Below are 21,669 nucleotides of genomic sequence, written 5' to 3' on the forward strand. Positions count from 1 at the left end.
AAATTAATTAATTAGGTGGTACGCTTTTTTTTGCCACCGTCTCTTAAATGTTGAGATAGTCTTACGTACAGGTACAACTGTTTATAAAGATGAAAGAAATCCGGCCTCTTCTAATTAATTCATTGGTAAAAACTAATTAAGCCATGCCCACGTCTTTTCATGTCCCTCTTTCTCCAACTAACAAAATAGTATGCTTCGGAAGTGGTAGGGTTATTACGTAGTGGTGGTCAACTGGGCATGCAATTTGGCAAGAAAGGAATTTTTGCAAACATAATTAATTGTTTGAATTAACTAATGTACCTAGCCAACCTAGGTATTGAGTTGTACTATAATTTGTTAAACATATACTCCCTCCCTTAATACTCGTACCGATTTGACCGGTGCGGAATTTAAGACACTTGAACTGACTTATTAATTTAATGGGTGTTAGTTGATAGTGGAGTATTTTTTTAATATAGTTAGTGGAAAATGTGTAAGGGATGGAGAGTGGTGAGTGGGGTATGTGAATTTTTAAATGATTTTTTGTAGAGTGTAGTGGTGTAGGTGGATTAGTAGGTAAGTGTGAGAAATAATTTAATATTGGTAAAAATTTCTATTTATAAAAGCGGTGCAAGTATTAAGGGACAATCCGAAAAGGAAAGCGGTGCGAGTATTAAGGGACGGAGGGAGTACCTCATTCCTTCAATTCATATCTATACCTAGTCTATACCTAGTCGATACATAGTCTATAAAAATGATAACCATACATGATTAGATGACATGTCACCTCCTTCTTTGATCAATGGATTTTTTTCCTTATATGACACGTGTCATCTCCTTCTTTCCTTCATGTGTTTTTTGTTTTTATTTTTTAATTTTTCATGTATGTTATACGAAGCATTTCACAACTTCAACCAATCTTACACTTCATCTTTCTCATCCAACATCAATTCACCATTAAATTCATATTCAACCTCTACCACTCCATCTCCCTCTTTAACACTTAATATTAATTCACCATATAATTTATATATTTTTTCAACTTACAAATTTGATCACCTCTATATAAATCATATACTCTAACAACCAAACAAAGACGGGAACAGCCGTCGCAAATGTCTTTTACGACAGGTTAACGACGGGATTTTACATTAACTACGGACCTCTTTTATGACGGATTCGCGATAGTAAATCCCGTCATTAATCAACGATTATTGGACTTTAATGACGAGATTTCTTGTTTAATGGTTCAATTTCTTGTAGTGTTTATTTTACTTTTATTAGCGGATTTATTATACTACGTCGTATTTATTTTATAAAATCGTAAAAAACAAGTGAAACAGTTTTAAAACGGAAAGAGCACGTAAGAAAACAGAGAAATAGTGATGCATGATGCTTTGAGGGTTAACAAAAAAATGGTGTGTACAATCCGTAATTCCAGATGTCCAACTTGCCTTATTTAGAAACCACGCAGGACGTTAAAAAGCACAGCGGAAATACGTAATGACTTAATTAATGACATTATCTGTAACAACTGGGGCTGTCAATTCTCAACCCGAACCGTTGAATCCGCTGGGTTAATCCATATCGTTAAGAACCCGAACCGTTAATAACCCGTTAATTGGAACCCGAAACTAAACCGAACCGATAATATTCAACCCGAACCCGAACCGTCTCGAAAACATTAAGACCCGATACCCGATAACAAACCGCCACGCGTCAACCCGAACCGTTCCTACCCGAACCGAATGGACCCGAAAACCGTTAATGACCCGGTTTATTTCAACCCGAACCGTTTCGACCCGGGAAAAACCCGTTCACAACCCGAACTGTATCAACCCGAACCGTTTACAACCCGAACTGTTTCAACCCGAACCGTTTACAACCCGAACTGTTTCAACCCGAACCGTTTACAACCCGAACCGTTTACAACCCGTAACCCGTTTACTACCCGTTTAATTCAAACCGTTTATAACCCGCCTCGAAAATAAGTTTTAACTTGAAATGTTTTCCGCCATACCAAACAGAGCCGAAATGCTAAGATATCAAATGAATTAAACGAATTCATCAGCCAATTACTCCGTATTATGAAGTCCTAATTACGAGTTATGTCACCAACTTGCAAGCTCTTTATTGTGTTGCTGCACTTGGAATGAATATTTATGTCTTAATTCCTAATGCGAGATAATTATATTAATAAAAACAACTAAATTAAAAATCAAAAATAAAATAAAATTATGATGATTGGAATTAAAATATTACAGTTTACAAATTTCTTTTAGGAAAAATTGTTTTAAATAATCCAACCTTTTGACGATTTTCCGTTAATAATCCAACCTTTCGATTATTATCTAATAATCTAACCTTTGCACCCCATTAACTTTCATTGCCCCTAACCGGTCACCAACCTGATATAGCAGGTAACATGTACACGTGTCATGTAGCCATTTGTTGCAATTTTTTAATAGAAAATTAATTTGTTTTTTGTTTTTTTTTGTTTTCTTCTTCCTCTAGTTTTACTTTTCTCTTCCTTCCCATCTATACAGTAGAGTAGTACACTACTGGTTGAACGACGGAATTGGTGACGCGATCCCGACTCCTCTTCCTCCATCTTATGAACTTACTTCACTTTCTCTCTCCTCCTAGTTTATTAAAGTCTAATTTGATGCTTTAAGGTCGGCGAGTAATGGCGCCTCCACCTTATCCTGCCGATAATGACCCCAGATTTCAGGCCTTTCTCTCTCCTCCTTACTTATTATGGAGATCATACAAATATGTCAATTTGATTATTTCCACCCCTTTTTTGTTCTTAGTTTTGGGTTGCTTAATATCAATTTGATATTTTGATTGTAGGATATATAATAACCGAAATTCTGAATTATATACCCCTGCTGATTTTTGTACTACAACAATTCCATTATATCCACCATGGTTGATTTGCTATCAATTTAAATTACTTATAGGCATGAGCGTAATTTTTTAGTTGAATTGGAAGGATCTCAAATTCTCAATCACTTGATATTTTGATGGTATTGATCAATTTTTTGGGTTTGGAAAGTCGATGCAATTTAGTACTTAGCAGAAAGGTTATAGGGTTGTATATTGTATCTAATAGTGTAAGGGCAGCGAGGTAGAAATTGTGGCTCGGTTGATTTGGTTGATGGAGGTGGTGATGTGCGGCTGATTATGGTGAAGTGTAGTAGGAGTGTTGGATGCGGTGGAGAGAATAGCAGGAAAGGAGGGTGTGGTCATCTTGATGTTGATTGTTGTGGATGATGCAGTTGTTAGAGCTAGAATTTGGCAAGGTGGAGGGAAGGTGAAGGACGACACACTTGCTGGAGGAAAGAAGAAGAAAGAAGGAGTTTAGGGAAGGGAGAGTTTAGAAAATAAAAAATTAAATTAAAATCAATTAAGGTTGACCTTCTTTTCCGGTTACCCGTTAAATTGGTGCAATAAAAATTAATGGGGTATATAGGTTGGATTATTGAGAAATAATTGAAAGGTTGGATTTTTAAAAGTAAATGCCTCAAAGGTTGGATTATTAGAAGTAATTTTTCCTTTCTTTTACGTGTTATAAATAAAATTATTAGATTTTGTTTCTTTTACGTGTTATAATAAAATTATTAGATTTTGTTTGAACGGTTGTTAATCAAACGAGTAACTGAACATATATTTTCAATAGGATATATTACTGTATGGTAGGTATGTTAACAAGCCAAACCAACACCGAACATGCTAAGGCACGGCTTGGCTCGAAACTAGTGGATGTCAAGCACGACAAGCCTCCAATATTTGGACTCGGCTTGAGTCTAAGCTGGGCTTGAGTCCCGGCTCGAAACTTAGTTTGAAAAAATTGGGCTTAGGCTCAAGTCAAAAACTAAAGCTACCCACCATATGCTTTTATAATTTGGTTTCTCTCTTAGCATTGCTATGTTTTCAATGTGGGACTCCATGTTTTGTTTAAGTCATCCTACATACTTCGTATGTTTTTATAACTTGGTTTCCCTCTTAGCATTGGCTAAAATTTCGATGTGGGACTCCACTCCATGTTTGTTTAAGAGAAAAATTCACCCTACATATTCTTATATAACTTGGTTTCACTCTTAACTTCACTGAAGTTACAATGTGGGACTTCAAGTTTATTTAAAAAATTTCAAACAATAAAAGGAAATATTATTATAACAACAAGACTCTAAGTGCATTTACATAATAAATTATTAATTAGTTTAATTCAAGAATAATCAAATATTTTAAAATATACTTCATTCCTTTTGTGAAGAAAATAGAGTACAAGGGTTTTTTTCCAACCAATGTGGTACAAAATCAAACTCTAAGCTGAGGGGAGGAGTAGTAGCTATTTATAAAGAAAATAAGATTGGTGCTTGTTTTCTTAACCAATGTGGGACTTTAGTGTATAGTGGAGTATTATTTAAGGCCCAAGTTGGATTACAAACCGAATCAACCCCCTCCGAGCCAAGCTTTGACCAAGCCAAATCCGAATAGTTTGCGAGCCGTACTGGCTCGTTAGCACCCCTAACTGTATAGTTATAGTCTTGTACAATTAAATAGATGTAAACGGATCTATAGTCTCATAAAGTTATTTATATATTCACATAGTTATATAATTACTGTCATACATAGTTATATACTTGTAAACTTATAATCTCATAAATATATAGAATTAATTAGATAGTTCTAAACTAATAATCTCACAAAGTTATATACTTATATAATTACACTATATCGTTACAGATTTATATCCTTACATAGTTATAGTTCTGTGGACTTTTAGTTCAAAATAATTATAATCATCAATTCATCAGTTATTAGCTTATTAGAGTAATAAAATATAGAATGTTATATTCCTTAATTCTTGACAATGTTATAAAAGTATAAAACTCATGAATTTGTATTGTTTTATTAGTCTTGCACTCTTTTATTGACTCGTATTCAACTGACTAATCGTCTAATCGATCATTAAACTATATTGATCTAATTCAATACCAGCTTATAAGCTTATAACCCAAGAACTAATAAAAAAGGTATGTTGTTTTAATTGAATCGACTTAATTCATTAACAATTGAACTTGTTTGTCTCGTTCCGTTGTTGAACATGTTAGGCTCGTTGCTGTTTAAACCAATATGAATGTATGACAAACTTGTATTTACAAAATTTACAAATTCATTACGTATTAATTCATCATTGTCCATTATTAATTACTACGTTATTAGTATTTAGTTCATCAATACATGTTTCATAATACTCTGACATGGTAGGGGAGGGCATTGATGATTTTGTTTCCATTTGAATAATATGATTGGTAAATACTACAGGACATAATAAAAGACATCGACCGACTTTTCTTAATTAAGTTTATGAAATTAATTGGATGTGAACATTACTACATTAGTTGTTCGTCAAAAAAGAAAATAACATTAGTTATAAATCACGTAATCAAATTGTATGGGCTCTTTTACCTTTTCACTTTGCTTCAATAATGTAGTTATTATAATATAAGCGCATTGAAAATTGTGATTTTAATAATAACCCGACATTTTTTGTAATTTGTATCCGAATTGATCTGACTAAACACGAACCCGGCCCGATATAAACCCGACCCATATGAACCCGACCCGATTAAAATCCAGCTAAACCCATTAATGAACCGAACCGAATTGACCCAACCCGACTATAATCCGACCCGATCTGACCCGATCTGATATGAACCCGACCCGATATGAACCCGACCCGATTATAACCCGAACCGATATGAAACCGACTTAACCCGTTTTTGACCCGACCAAATATGACCCGACCCGATATGAAACCGACCCGGCATGAAACCGACCCGATATGAACCCGACCCGGTATGAACCCGACCCGATATGAACCCGCACTACATAACCCGAACCCGAACCGAACCGTTTCATTTTCAACCTGACCCGAACCGAACCGATAGCAAAATGAACCGGTTTCAACCCGAACCGATGAACCCGAACCGAAACCGAACCGATGACCCGATAAATATTTGTGCGTTACAGAGGCTAGTTCTAAGCCTACAAAACTACAACAGATCGAAAGACATCATTGTTGGAGGTTGTATTAAACAACGAAAATGATAAAGGTTGCAACATGCGACCTTTAAGCCGTGTCACAATGATGACATGGCATGTTTATGTGTCATGATTTAAATGGGAAACTAAAATATTTAACTTATATAACCTATTATACATGTTTCAAAAAAAAGTAGGGAAATCTTAATATTCTAATTTGTTTCCTTTTTTATCTCGAATACATTATTTACATATTTTCATAGTAAAAATATTGTATTGATAGTAAAAATAATCTGATGACGCATACTCTACGTGGTGCCTATGTGTACCATTTAAATTCCGACACATAAGATTGCGACAACTAAATGTTGTCGCAACTTGCGACCTTTATCATCACCCATTAAACAAATGTGAAAGAGGGTATTCATCATTGTCAGAACTCATCCACAACGATCGTGATTTTGTCGGATTAGAATTTTGTTTGATCCAAAATATTTTGTACGTAGTATTTGTTAGTTTTAATTTCTATTATACATGACGTATTGCTTTTTTTCATTATTATTTTTATTTTTATTATTATTATTATTATTATTATTATTAATAAACTAGTCTTACCTTTAAAAATTTTTTGGTGTAAATCTAGGATTACACAATAATTACAATCACGATTCACGCATCAAACCTTCCACTAGCCGTTGATAGATTTCACCGGAGTAAAATGTAATTAATGTTTGATTTAATTAGCTTCACATTTTTAGTTTTAGTTTTAGTTTTTTATATGCCACTCTAGAAAAGCCGCATTTGTCAGTTTTCGATCCTAAAATAAGTATAAAGCATTGGCTTTACATACAAATGTACAATGCTCATGTAAGCCTTTACTTAGTTCACCTCACAACCTTGCCAATCCATAGCGTGCACGTAAAGGGACCGCCCCTCTTATATATACACATATTTGCATGCAATACTCAAAACAATGTGAAATTTCTATCAATAATAATACTACTTCCATTTTATTTTATTTTCCTTTCTGAAAAAAAAAGAGGGGAAGAAGAAGATCGATCAGATAATCGGTCATCAAGAGAGATGAACGGCGGGGATGAATGGAGGTTTATGATCGTACGGCCAGAAATGGCAGGAATTAGTGATTTATGGAGGTTTTGGAGAAATGGAGATATAAAAAGTGGGTCTAAATTCATTAAAAGTGATATTATTTGTGATGATGAAGAGGATGATTGTGCAACATTATATTTAGAAGACTGGAGTTCGTTGTTTGATGGGGAAGATAAAAGATGGGTGATTGTAGTTTCAGTTTTAGTAATGAAGTTGATTAAGTTATTTGGTAAACCTTTGGAAATTTTTGGTTATTTTGTGGATTACTTTCTTAATCTCCTCTCTCTTAATGGTAATAGTCTCCTTCGCCTCGCCTACAACTTTCTCCAAGGTATGTATTTTTATTGCTTTTTTCCATCTTTCAATTAATTGCCTTTCGAGATAACTGCCTGGTCATAAATAGTGTCAATGGAACTGAATTTGCATGTAATTTTGTTAGCAAAAGCAATGTCCTATACTCCCATGCCAATGTTAATTTACCACAAATTATTTCATTTTTTCATAAAATTTCATTACCAATTACCATTTGGGAAGACACCACGTCGAGATTTTTTTTCCTTCAAGTTTTTAGTAATATTTCATTAACATGCATGGACATTTAATGTTACTTTCTTAGCCAAATCACACTTCGATTTGTTTCTATTCTTACCATTTATTACCCGCTGTCGTTAGATGTTGGTTGTGTTTGTTCACTTAGAGCATGTTTATCAAACACCTGTATTTTGAGGTTCAACTTAATAAAATATAGGTAATGTTTTAACTTTTCTATCTTCCCAACATCAACACCAACAACATTTACCAAGCACCAAAAACATCATCTCTCTCCTACATCATTCATATCCCACCTACATTTATTTTTCATGATATTATTATGGATAAGTATATAATCAAATTATTAGTGACGTAATTAATCATTATTAATTAATTTAGTGTTGTATTACTTATTTATTAATTAAATTTTATAATTAACAACAACAAAAATAATCAAGAAAGGAAAATAAGATTTTTTGTGATCTATAGTGGATTAATATTGCTGTTTATTTATAGAGTATAAAAAACAAGGCAAATTTGCTAAAAACGACCTTTTATAACCCAAATTTTGCGAGAAATGACCTTATATAATTTTTTGTGTGAAATGACATCTAATGTAAATCTTTTTTTGCGAAAGACAACATAAGGGAGGTTTCCGGTGTTGATTGAGTTTTTTCTGTCCATTGACTTTCACGTGATCGCAACACGTGTGGCTTCATTTAATTCCCAACCGCCGCCGAAAGTGGTGGGAGCTCCTCGTAGTAGATCGAACCAAATAAATACCCCATCCGTATTTTAAAAAGAGATACACTTTGACCGTCACACAGTTTTAGGAGAGTGAGTTGAATTTATTAAAATAATATGAAAGTGGGTTAATGAGTAAATTATTTATTATAGTTAAAAAGATGATGTGAGTAAGTGTGAGGACCATAAGAAAAAGAGAAATATTAATATATTGGAAGAAGGAACCAAAACATGTCAAAAAAAGAAAGTGTATTTTTTTATAAAAGATACTGCTGTTGAAGGAAAGTATATCTTTTTTAAACATACGGAGGTAATAATACTGTAAATGATTCCACATTCCAATAAAAAGGTTAAGGTTCAATTCCCATTAAGGTTTAATCCCCACTAGGGACACTTTGAGGTGGGTGTCCCTTACCATGCGGGCATGCCCGCCCCACTCTCAAAATGTCTAGCCCAATTATCGGGCCGTGTTGAACTGTGGGGGGTTCCCCCCGTAACTGGTAAGATGATCTATCTTACCTTTTAAAAAATAAAAAAGGATAAACTACAACAATTTGTTCTCAAGTGTGAATTCTGATTAACTTAGTTGGTTAATTAAAAGGGGTGCTTAATTGGTTGCACCAGTGACCTAGAACTCTAGAAGTGAATCCCATCTACTGTAGTCATTTGCAATTTATGATAGATTTTGTCAAATTAAACAATTTGTTCTTAAGTTTATTTCAACCAGAAACTAATTTAGAGGAATAATAAATGTAATGCAGGAAAAGTGGTGATTCCAAAAAGAGGAACATCAACATTTATAAGCTCAATTGGACACTTGGACGGGCGTATTGACTTAAAGTATAAGGCTGATGATTTTATAAGAGAGTCGAGTAATAATTATGGCATAACGATGGAAAACAACAGGTTTCTTATGGACCTTTGTATTATGGCTTCTAAGTTAGCTTATGAAAATGCTGCTGTGGTCGAAGAGGTTGTGCTCAACTATTGGAAGGCAAGTATTCTAAATCTTCGATCTTTAATTAAGTTTCTCACCCTAATTATGAGAGCTAATTAGCTGCTACGTCTACCTTAGCTAAAACAATATCATTACACGAGGGTTATCCGGCCAATATTGATGTTTGGCTAAAGTTTTGTCGAGGTCTTGTGTACGATAGATCACAAGTTCGAATCCCTCCTTACCAGTTTATTGTAATTTGTAATGCCCTAATGGCTCATTGCACCAAATTAAAATAAAGTTTGGCTATGTGTCAAAGTTGTTTAATTTTATATTATTGCATAGTGGTGCATTATAGGTATGGAGAGTGGTCCAAAGGAAACAAACATTGAGTTTAGCGGAAATAATTTGTGGTTAATAGTGTGATTATTATTCTGTAGATGCCAATTAGCTTAGTTGGTCACGGGAGTTTATTCATGACTTGTGATCGAAACACTTCTACATGAATTGCCTTTTGCAACTCTTGCTACACCCGAAAATAAAAAGTTCATTGTGATTACTCTGTAAACAATCCTTGACAATCCTTGACAGCTAACCGCTAATTTTAACTTAACATAGCCTAGGTAAAATTTATAGCATAATTATATTGCTATCATAGTATTGTTTTATGTGACAAAAATCGTGTTTGCATACAAGAATCTTGGTTACTAGCAAATGGTATAAATGTGTAATCGGTTGTACAATAAAAGAAATTGAGTAGTCGCGCTTATATTGTAAGAAGAAAGACCCTACTGGATCGGGATATATCTCATAAGTGAATAGGTCCAATTAGTTTTGCAGGGCCAGTTAGACCGTTTAAGAGTGGGAGGGGGTGGATAAGGGATCGGAGATCCCACCCCCAAGAACCGCAACCTATATCAACTTATATGTTGTTCCTACACCGATTAATTATCACATACTTTTCGAAAATTGTACCTTCTTTTTTCGGGGACCTATGTGAGGGGTGGTTCCAAATTTATATGTTCTCCAACAATAACCATTTTGTAGGTTTTCGTATTCTTTATCACATTTTATAACAACAAATATGGTGTACTTTGTAATAGTATCATACTTCGTAGCAAACTAGTCCCTAGTAAAGTATGTTCATCACTAATTTCCGTTTTTAAACTGAAGCAGATGCATTTCGTGGGCTTTTACAATGGCTGGAATGGTAAGCCCTACCCCCTCTATTCTTTGTTGTTTATTACGACTTACGAGTAGTGCAATTATGAGCTTTTAGTTTTAAAATTATTGCCTCATTCTTTCTACTATATGAGCCCGTATTACATGAGAAGAGATTGATCACATATAAGTCTGACGGGTTTCCATCCTAAAATCAATTGGTGATAGGTGGAGTAGCCCACCAATCTTGTATGTTGGTCAATCTCTATCTATCTCTTCCATGTGGGACTAATTTTCAACTCACATGTGGGTTAATCTTCTCACCGGTTAATTTGTATATAACCTGCATTTCTATTTCTTTCTCGTGTTAATATAATTGACAGATTACCAACAGGAGATGTCCACCCAAGTGTTCATCCTCTGTGACAAACCAATAGATGCTAGCTTCATACTAATCAGCTTCAGAGGCACCGAACCATACGACGCCAATGATTGGAGTACAGATTTCGACTACTCTTTGTACAAGATTCCGAAAGGAAAAATTCACATGGGATTCTTAGAAGCCTTAGGTCTAGGGAACCGAGAATATACCCCTACTTTCAGGCATAATCTCCTAAACAAGAACATCAAAGTTTTTTCTGCACCAAACATGGGAGACTTAACAGCCTACGTTACTGTTAAAACGAAGGTGAATGAGTTATTGAAAAATCATAGGAACGCGAAGTTTGTTGTGACAGGTCACAGCCTAGGTGGCGCTCTTGCGATATTATTCCCAACCGTGTTGATCTTACACGAGGAGAGCGAAATGATGGAGAGGTTGTTGGGTGTGTACACTTTTGGACAACCGAGAATTGGTGATCGTAAAATAGGGACGTTCGTGGAAGAGGAACTTAATAAGGGTGAGCTAATTAGGTACTTGAGAGTTGTTTACTGCAATGATGTCGTTCCTCGACTACCTTATGATGATAAAACTTTCTTGTATAAGCATTTTGGTGTTTGCCTCTACTACAACAGCTTTTACGCTGAGCAGGTACGCTTCTTTCTTTTTGTCTAAGCTCTGATACCATGCATGTTAGAATGTGTAAACTCAATCACTAAATTGGAGTACGTGTTGTCATTGATCAAATATATATAGTGGGTTACGACATTAGTCATAATTGTATTAAGAAATCAAATGCGACTAGAAATCTATTGTATTACTAACTTAATTTAATCTATAGCGTAAATCAACTTTATACCTAGTTTAATTACGGATAATTTCTTTGTTTAGATCTTAAATTAGTACTCCGTATGAAAATTGAAAAAGAGAGTGATTAATTATGGTTTATTTATGGTATGCATGAATGTGAAGAAAGTGGAAGAAGAGCCGAACAGAAACTTTAACGGGATGAGGTACCTTATTCCAGCACACGTGAACGCTACATGGGAGTTGATAAGGGCTTTTATAATGCGTTATATGTATGGCACAGACTATGTAGAGGACTGGTATTCGATTTTTGTGAGGATAGTAGGACTACTTCTACCAGGTATTTCAGCTCATAGCCCGCTAGATTATGTCAATTCGGTGAGGCTAGGAAGATCACACACAATTCAAATGTCCTCGCTCGATTAATTAGCCTTTCAATTAGGGTTAGGGCCGGGTAGTAGTAGTATATAGATCGATTTTGTATGTCTATGGTACCTTAAGTTGGTTTAATTAGGAGTACTTTAAATTATTGCATGGACCATCTAATTTTTGTTTTCAAATCACCATGGACTTCGGACTTCCCCTTTGTTAATTAAACTAGATGTATTACTGTATGATTGTATCTGTTGAATTTCAGAAGAATATATAATTCCCATCTCTCTTTTTGTATGATTGTATCATATCAGGATGTTGTCTTATCTTTTCTTCAACATGAAAACGTACTTCTTGATAGATGCATCATAATCATTTTTTTTAAAGATTCTTAGTACAACTTTATGTGTCCTATAATTTGTAATAGGTAATTACTCCAAAGGTTAATCACACATTAATAAGCAGAAGCAGGCGATGAATTTAACCAACACGTATAAGTTGGTGGAGCTGGACGTTACTAGGTCATCTCAACACAAGTTGGTGGAGTTGGAGGTCATAACTCATAAGGTCTTCTATTCAGCTGTGTTAACTTGTGTATGTCTGATGACTAACCTGAGATATTACTCGTTTACACGTTGTTGTTTTTATAAAAAGCGAATACAAAGATGTTTTCGAATATCACATTACAATTTTATGTGTCGCCTAATTTATACTTCACAAACGTCACCAAATATTTATGAGTTGCACATGCATTACTAATTTACTTTAAGAGGACTTCAAGCAACAACTCCAAATGGTGCTTTGTAGTAGTGTACATGAGTAAGGGGCGGACCTATTAGGACCCCGTGGGATCCCTAGGGACCCCATTATTTTAAAAAAAAATTTAGAAAGTAAATGTAATTTTAATAAAAAAAGAAAAGAAAAGTACAATTGTGGTCCCCCATAGTAAAAACAATCAGCAACAAAGAGTAGGGGTAAAAGTTCGGTTTTCTGTTTGGATTATGACCCAAACCGAATCCAAATCGATATAATTCGATTTTTTGTTTTCCAGTCCAAATCCAAACCAAATTACTCTTCGGTCCACACCAAACCAAACTGAAATTTGAAATCTTAGTTCGGTTAAAAACCATAAACCGAAATTTTATGGGCCTCCATTTTTATGGGCCTGATTTTTTTGGGCCTGTACAATATTTGGCCCACCAACAAACCCATATCAACAATTAATAATATATGTGCAGTTTTATTAAATAAAATAAATAATACTTCCTCCATTTGCCAAAAAGGACCTTTTATAACACAAATTTTGCGAGAAAGGACCTTATATAATTTTTTTTGTGAAAACACACCTTAAAGTAATTTTTTTTGCGAGAAAGGACCTAAGGAAATTTTCCGGCATTGACTGAGCTTTTCCGGCCATTGACTTGCACGTGAGCAGCACGCGTGGCTTACGTTGGCTAAAGACATTGATTTTCCCGAGTCTTGACTTTTCAAACTTGATTTTATTTCGACTTTTTTTTCAACTTTAGGTTTTAAATCTTAGAATTTTGGAGGAAAATTGGGTGTAATTAGCAAAATAAAGCCACACGTGCTTCTCACGTGCAAGTCAATGGCCGGAAAAGCTCAGTCAATGCCGAAAATTTACTTTTGGTTGTCTTTCGCAAAAAAAAAGTACATTAAGGTGTGATTTCACCAAAAAAAAATTATATAAGGTCCTTTCTCGCAAAAAAATTTACATTAAGGTGTGATTTCACAAAAAAAATTATATAAGGTCCTTTCTCGCAAAATTTGGGTTATAAAAGGTCCTTTTTAACAAATTTGCCTTTTTTTTATTATTGCACCATTTTCCTTTTTCGGAAGTTGCATATTAATTGCACCATTTCCTTTTTTAGTAAGTTTACCTACATGCAATGACATTTTTATCCTTGTATGGGTGGTGGGGACCAAACCCCACTTGTTCTTTACCTACAACTTGTACTTAATCACATGGGTATTTTTGTCAATCTCTCACCTTTTAACACCTTTCTTAATTCTTGTGCCCAATGTAGATGGTGCAATAATAAAAAAATGGAGGAAGTATAAAGTTTTACAAGACCCTTAAAATGGCCCAACAATCTTAAAATTTAACGCAACAGAGATTGAAATTCTGAAATAATTCTAAAGATAAATTTAAATGAACATTTAAAGTAGGAGATGAACAACTCCAATCGATCAGCAGCAAGCAAGCAAGCAACGGCAATGTTAGCAACATCAATAAATCAGCAGCAACGTCAATAAATCAGCCGGAACGTCTTTAGAGCAGGGGCTTTTTCCAACGTCTTTTTTTTTCCTCATTTTCTCTAAATCTTGGTTGACTGCTTCTTGGCTTCTTGCTCGCCGGTCTACGGCCCTACTCCGGTCTGTCGCGTCTGACGCCTCCGGTCTCCGCCTTCTCGTACAACCGCGTAGGTCTGCTGCAGCCTGCAGTGGCGCCGCCGCTAGTGTGCTCAGTCTCGACTGTGCTGCCCTTCGCCGTTCTGCTCCGTGCTCTACTACCACCCACCGGTCGCCGCTCCGGCCCCGGTGCTCCGGTATCCGTCGTCCGTCGGCTATGGTAATCTCTTATTTTCTTAACTCTTAATTTTCAATTAATCCATTTATATTGTTCAATCTTAATTTGGTTTTTCTATTTTCTAATTTCAATCATAGAATACAATTAATTTTGATTTTATAATTTTATTTGTAATATATTGGAAATTTGTAATTTGTTGGAAATACGAAATACTATTATACTAAAGAGCCTTAGATTATGTAATTTGTGAAATTGGGGTATAAAGTAGAATAATAGTTATTTGTAATATAACTGTCTTATGAGTAGTGAAATTAAATGAGGCATATAGGCAATTAGACATCTAGCCATCTAATCTTAAAAACAGATTTTAAAACAAGCTAATTATAAGAGATTATTCTACTTAAGAGGTTGGTGATATCTGATATTGTAAGTTAAGTTGTAACCTTATTAAAAAAAATATTATTAATTGTTGTTGTTTGGTTAATTTATACAGTGACTTAGACAATTAATGAGATTTATTAAATTCATGCTATTATGAGGCGGTTTCAAGGATGTAAAATCGCCGCGGGCAATTGTAATTTTTTTAAATATGTTTCATTAGTTTTATTGTATCTTTGAACGAAATTAATATTTTGTTTGTTGAAATTAGTAGGTGACTTTGAAAAACTTTTGTCCAATAAAGTTGTATTAAATTTGGGACCCCATTTTATAATTCTTGGATCCGCCCCGGGTAACAAGTGAGTCGAATTTTCCGGAACTAAGAAAGTATTAAATTACAAGAGACGCTTAAATTGATATTCCAAGCGAGACATTGATTTGAGAGAACTAGACACTAGATAGTATATGACCATGATTATTATTATGTGATTCTTATTTGAACTCCAATCTGCATTCGTATTGAACTATTGAGACCTAAGTTTATTCATCTGATTTGTTATTGTTCTTGTACATACTATGTAGTACTACGTATATCTTACTTTATTTTATTTATCTTACATATACTCACCTTTTATTTTTCTTTGTGCACAAACTTTGTTAACTTAGAAGGAGATAGTATATATAGTTCATAAACCTTTTAGATTTATCTTTAAATAGACGTGCAATTTAGAGAGTTCAAATACATTCCTATAAGGTCAGATAAGAAAAAGTGCATATAATTTAATTTCCACTAAATCCAAACGGATCCTCAGCAGAAAAAGTTAGGTAAATAACGCAAATGGAAGAACAAATATGGGAGAATCATTACCCTGCGGAAATCTCGTACTCGTGAACTCTTTATCCCTTGATTAATAAACTAGCTTAATTTACCCCCCAAAAAAAATAAATCGCAAAAGCATTGAAATCAGAGTGATTACTGCTCCTTCCCCAAATTTATACTCCGTACTATCCTAAAAGAGAGAGTTAGCTTGATTCTTTTCGTGAAATTGAATTTACTCACTCAGGTAAATATATTCTTCCGAATTCAAACCCGAAAATTTATTGGCATACTGATAATGAAACCATAGCTAAAATCTTCGTTTGATTTGAACAGTTGGAGTTTGCAGAAACTTAGAGAGATCGAATATCCGAAGCATAGATATGAATTTCCCGACTCGGATCACTGAGAGATTGCCCTTTCTTGAAGTTCTAAGCAGTCCTATATTCTCTGGTAGAGGTACGCCGTTCGTTTCAGAATACTCGTAACACTGTTTGAATCATATTGTTTAAAGGTTTGAACCTGAACCACGTCTGTTGGCTTCCAGGAGTGTCCAAGCAGGATTATGTGCATTTGAAGCAGCCTTTTCGGAGATTTACCGGGGTTCGGGCGAATACGGTTCCGACTGTAGATGGAAATTTAAAGAATGGGAGAAGGGTTGTTCTCCCTGCAACTAAAGAGTACGCAGATGAGGCAATTCAATCAATCAATGCAGGGAAAGTCATTGCTGTGCCAACCGATACATTGTATGGCTTTGCTTGTGATGCTTGGTATGCTCTTCAACTTTGTTTTCTTTTCATTTCATTTCTTCAACTTTGGTAGGGTTGGTATGTTCATGTTTAGTGCTTTACAATATTATGCACATTTGGGTAGAACGTGGAGATATAATTCTAAATCATTCTTACTTTGGTGAATTGGCGAAGAAACCTATTGATAAGGGTATTGGGCTTTAAAGACCTAGATGTATTGGGGTTTAAAGACCTAGATGTTTTGAAGCAAGTTGTAGCAAATGATTTTGAGAATTTTATGGCGGGCTAAAGTTCACAATGTTCCATTGTAGTCCCCCTTTGTGGTATGGATCAGAGGACGGAAAATCTCCTAAATTATTGTTCGAACGCAAACTTGAAAGTTGAAATTTCTTGATACAGTATATCATATATAGAAAACATTAACCTATAGATGGTCACTGTCCTGTGGCTGGAGTTGCTTAACAATTTTGCATCTACATATTTTACTATGTCAAGTAGTATTATAAGGTTAAGTTTGGAGGACTATGGTAGAAGTGGGAATTCCATGATGTGATAAAAAAGGGGTTGTGCATCTCTTGTTCCTGGTAATAAAGGCTGATTTAGATTTTGCATCACATATGGTCATTATCCATGTGAGAAGAGGTGCTGTCCCAATTTTTATCAGGGTAGTAATATAGGCTAGGCAATCTGAAACTTGGTTAAAAAATGTAAGGTTGTTGATGCCAGGGAAATTTTGGAAGAATATCTAAACGGAAGTGACGGTGTTTCATGCTGTCGTGGAAATGGTTTTCTAGAGGGCTGAAATCCGCTCAGGTTCACACACTTTCTTGAGGAGCCACTGGCTAAACCCTATATTTATCTATATCTGGAGCAACGTGGTGATTTATTGAATTATACCCTGTTGCGCCTCCAGATGCTTTGCAGTGTGATTTGCTACCTGCAGTTGTGGCTAGTAGTATGTGAAGGGTTCAGTTCAAAATGTTAACTTTGTAACTTCATGAGATTCTCAAGTCCTTTTTGAACTCATGTCACAGCTATATATATATATTTTTTTTTGGGGGGGGGGGGGGGGGGGGGGGGGTTGTACCACCACTAGATGTCGATATTACTTTAACCGCCTTTAGAGAAGATGCGTAGATAAGAAATGATGTCCTCTAGTCCTTGATGATGAAACATATCAGTATATCACATTTAGTCATTTATGGAGTAGAATTTAGATGTCCTTTTTCATTGGATGTGGCTAAATTCTTTAGGTTATTATTGTTTTCTTAGTTTATGACATGAGTTGGCGATTGGATAGTGGCTATGGATACTTGCTACTGTTATTGTCCACAGGAAAACCTAAACCAGAATATCCACATGGTGTTAAAAAGCATTATTTCGTGGTTTTGATGGAACTTAGGGTTTGAATACATCAGTGTTATGTTACTGCCACAAGCAGTCATGATGCTGTTACTATGAGCGTGTCATCTCCTATTTTATTCTATCAGAAATGTTTTCTCCAGGGGTCTTCAGCAACAGTATCTCTGCTTCTTAGGATAACGTCTCCATAGTCCATACCTTGCCAGTGGTAGGTTACCCTGTCCTGTTTAACAACAGAGATGCTCTCTATTGAATGGTGGAAGCTATCTAAATGACTAATATGTTCAGTTTTGCATAACAGGGAAATAATTAAAAAAAAGTATGTTGTTCCCATAGAGATTATTTTTAGAATTTCTGAAATAAGTCCCATCAAGGAGTTCTGTGTTGGAATTTGAAAAGTGTTCCAGGTTTGGACAATCTTCAAGAAAGTTGGAACCTTTTTGAGGAGATTTTTAACTTCCAAATAGCACATGTAGGAGGTCTCCTGTCCCTAAACTCCATCAATATCCATTACTTCATTCTAATAAAATTGAGCTGGTCAATCTGGTTTTCCCATGAGGTGGGTATCACAATTGTGGATTAATACCGGAGAACATTGACTGAACTTGATCCACATCTATCCAAGTAATTGATTATGTAGGACACCTTAAGTTTGACTATATCTTTCCAATTTCACTGATAAGTCTCCTTGAAGTTCCCATTTTAATGTGAATGCTGACCACAAATCTTACCATCTCTACCTTTCTCTGTCTCTCTTTCTTTACACATCCCATACCCTTCTGTATCTTTACAGTATTGGGGTCAAGACAATTAGGAATTTAGGAGCTTTCTCTTAAAGTCAATTGAAGGTCAAAAACTCAAACCATCATCTAAGGCTTACAAAGGATTTCACCGAAGAGAATTTCTTGTGCAACTAATGAATGATTTGAGGATAACTCAATCAAAGTGAATTCATTTCTCTGGTTAGTTACATGTAGTATTGTAGACAAAACAACTCGCAATGTAGTTTCCATATATCAGTATGCATTTGTTTCTGAGTTTGTTATTTCAATCTCTCTTTTCTGCAGTTCTAGAGAAGCTGTCAACAGGATATATCAGATCAAAGGGCGCAAGCTTACAAGCCCTCTTGCAATATGTGTCGGGGATGTTTCAGACATAAAGCGGTTTGCATTTACAAATGATTTGCCAGAAACTTTGCTTGATGCTCTCCTTCCTGGTCCCGTGACTTTAGTTTTGAGGCGAGGTTTGTGGCCATTTCTCTGATTCTTTATTAATAAAATGAATGATATATTGTGAAAGTTGACTGTCTGCTGGTTCTGCAGTACATTTTTGTTTAACACTGATCTCTCTAAATTACCTTATAATAGTTGTCTCATCCTCTCTACGCCACACCATTTAAGTGGGGTACATTTTAGAATTTGATAATAATCTATTTTTATTCTGGAAATGTGACTTTTAATTCTAGATACAAGGAGAACTATCAAAGAAAACCTGACAAACTCAAACAATTTACAATACATTTATCAGTTGTCAACTAAAAGAACTTATTTCAGGAGATTCAAGTATTTTGGAGAAGTCCCTGAATCCAGGAATAGATAGTATCGGTGTTCGAGTACCTGATAACGACTTTATAAGGATAATAGCTCGGGGTTCTGGAAGTGCATTGGCCCTTACTAGTGCAAATTTGACTGGGCATCGCAGCAGTGTCTGCATCAAAGATTTTGAGGGTTTGTGGGGACACTGTGCATATGTGTATGATGGTGGTGAGCTTCCAATGGGTCGTGCAGGATCTACAATTGTAGATTTGACAAATTCTGGAAAATACAAGATAATAAGGCCTGGCAGGTTAGAAATCAAATTTAAGCATACAGTTTGGTTTATATGATTGATTACTGTTACTGTGCCAAGTATTTGTTTTGTGTGATGATTTGTTTATAACTTGTTCCTTATATTGGAAAATCTGCAGCGCGAGGGAAGAAACTATTGAAATCCTGCAGGATCATTTTCTTATAGAAGAGAAGACTGATAATTCATGAATATTCAACTTAATTTTTGCATGAGCTAATTGTTGGAGGTCTTCCAATGCTTTACGTGCAAGTCTGCAATTTTGTTCAACTTTGTATGATAGTATTACCAGTATGCTTTACTGTAATCATATTCTTTTGTTTTTAAAGTCATCCAGGCAGTAGCGGGTAGTAGGTAGCAGTTGGAGTAGCGGGTAGTAGGTAGCAGTTGGAGTAGCGGGTAACGGTGAATAGTAGCTGGTAACGGTTAGCTGTCAAAGTAGCGGGTAACTAATATGAGGGTTCGGTAAAAATAGCGGGTAACTAATATGAGTGTTCGGTAAAAGAAGCGGTTTGTATTATAAAATAAAATAAAAGCTGAAATATTATTTTAAAATTTAATATAAATTTGTCAAACACTACTTGTTACCTTAAACGCTACTAATTTTAACGTTTGATAAAAGCTACTCAACTCTACATTCACCACTAACCGCTACCTAAAACTCTACCTTGCCAAACACTTCAAATTTTACAAGTAGCGTCTTGACTCTGTTAAAATGCTACACGTTGCCTCACCAAATACTTACAAAATTTTACAAGTAGAGTTTTAAATCGGTTAAAAGCTACCCGCTACTTCAAACGTTACCGTCGAATACGCCCTAAACCTGCATTTAGGGTTTTATGTATTGTATTTAGTACTTTCTCGTAGTATATTTATTGTATACTCCCTCCGTCCCGGAATACTAGCTTGAACCGGTTTGACCGGCACAGAGTTTAATACAAAGTAATTGACTTATTATTATTAAATAAATGGTAGTTGATAGTGGGGTATTTTTTTAATATAGATTAGATTATATCCCGTGCATGTACGGATTTTGATCATTTTTTCACAAAATATTTAACTGATTATCCCTAAATTACTGCATAGTTAATTAGTTATAACATTTTTAACATATTCATATAAATTTATTCATCTAATATGCATATTTAAAATGTTAATATGGTCATTTGACCAATAGATTGAGTGATAGGTTTTCCATTATTAATACAGAGAGTTGACTAAAATATTACCAATTTAGAATAATTACTATTACGCCGTATCTATTATTTGCCATAATTTATAAACTAAATTTTGTTTCCATACATAAGAATAAAAATAAAATAAAACAGATACACTTTTTAGGAAAGTGATTTTTTGCGGAAAAAAATTACACCAAGAATAGACACGTATCTATAGTAATAGATTGGGTGTATGTGTCAACTTCTAATTATATTAGGTTTCCTAGATCAATTAGGAGTTGTGTTGTAATCCTTATATATATATATATGATCAATAGAATCGGGAGTTTCACAGTGTCTATAAACGGTTGGCTTGCAGATTTCTGTTGTAGGGCACGGAATTCTTCGTATATCACGGAACTCCCGTCGGTATCGAACGGCCACTCACCTTCCCTAGACATCAACCAGGTAAACAATACTTCCTCCATTTTTTTTAATTGCACCATCTTGGATTTCACGCTTGCCAATGCACTATTTTAACCACTAATATCTCTCATTATAAATTTTAAAAAATTATAAAAATTTGATAATTTTAAAGTATATTTCGAGACTAATCTAACAAGATCCTACTTGAATATATTTTTCCTTACATATAAATCACAAAAAATAACTATATAAGAATATGTGAATAGTGCTAAAACCAAGATGGTGCAATTATAAAAAAATGGAGGAAGTATGT

At 34.8% G+C, this 21,669-nt stretch overlaps 2 protein-coding genes across 5 annotated transcripts; both read left to right on the forward strand.

Moving 5' to 3' along the window:
* Positions 1-7,019: 7,019 nt before the first annotated feature.
* Positions 7,020-12,371, forward strand: LOC110787142 (triacylglycerol lipase OBL1). Its single transcript, XM_021991713.2, has 5 exons — positions 7,020-7,474; positions 9,180-9,412; positions 10,532-10,565; positions 10,900-11,546; positions 11,868-12,371. The coding sequence occupies exons 1-5, from the start codon at positions 7,117-7,119 to the stop codon at positions 12,126-12,128; spliced, it is 1,533 nt and encodes a 510-aa protein (XP_021847405.2). The 5' UTR covers positions 7,020-7,116; the 3' UTR covers positions 12,129-12,371.
* Positions 12,372-14,190: 1,819 nt separating this feature from the next.
* On the forward strand, positions 14,191-20,101 carry LOC110787185 (uncharacterized). 4 transcript variants are annotated; one of them, XM_021991761.2, is made up of 6 exons: positions 14,191-14,664; positions 16,160-16,276; positions 16,365-16,587; positions 18,996-19,171; positions 19,482-19,773; positions 19,895-20,101. In XM_021991761.2, exons 2-6 carry the CDS (start codon positions 16,201-16,203, stop codon positions 19,962-19,964), a joined length of 837 nt encoding a protein of 278 aa, XP_021847453.1. In that variant the 5' UTR covers positions 14,191-14,664; positions 16,160-16,200; the 3' UTR covers positions 19,965-20,101. The 4 variants fall into 4 exon arrangements, with proteins under 4 accessions (XP_021847453.1, XP_021847451.1, XP_021847452.1 ...); XM_021991759.2 differs by having other exon boundaries at positions 14,192-14,664; positions 16,154-16,276; XM_021991760.2 differs by lacking the exon at positions 14,191-14,664 and adding an exon at positions 15,854-16,064 and having other exon boundaries at positions 16,154-16,276.
* The last annotated feature ends 1,568 nt before the right edge of the window (positions 20,102-21,669 follow it).

Source organism: Spinacia oleracea, chromosome 1 (assembly GCF_020520425.1).
Source record: "Spinacia oleracea cultivar Varoflay chromosome 1, BTI_SOV_V1, whole genome shotgun sequence".
In the NCBI taxonomy this organism is placed as follows: domain Eukaryota; kingdom Viridiplantae; phylum Streptophyta; class Magnoliopsida; order Caryophyllales; family Amaranthaceae; genus Spinacia; species Spinacia oleracea.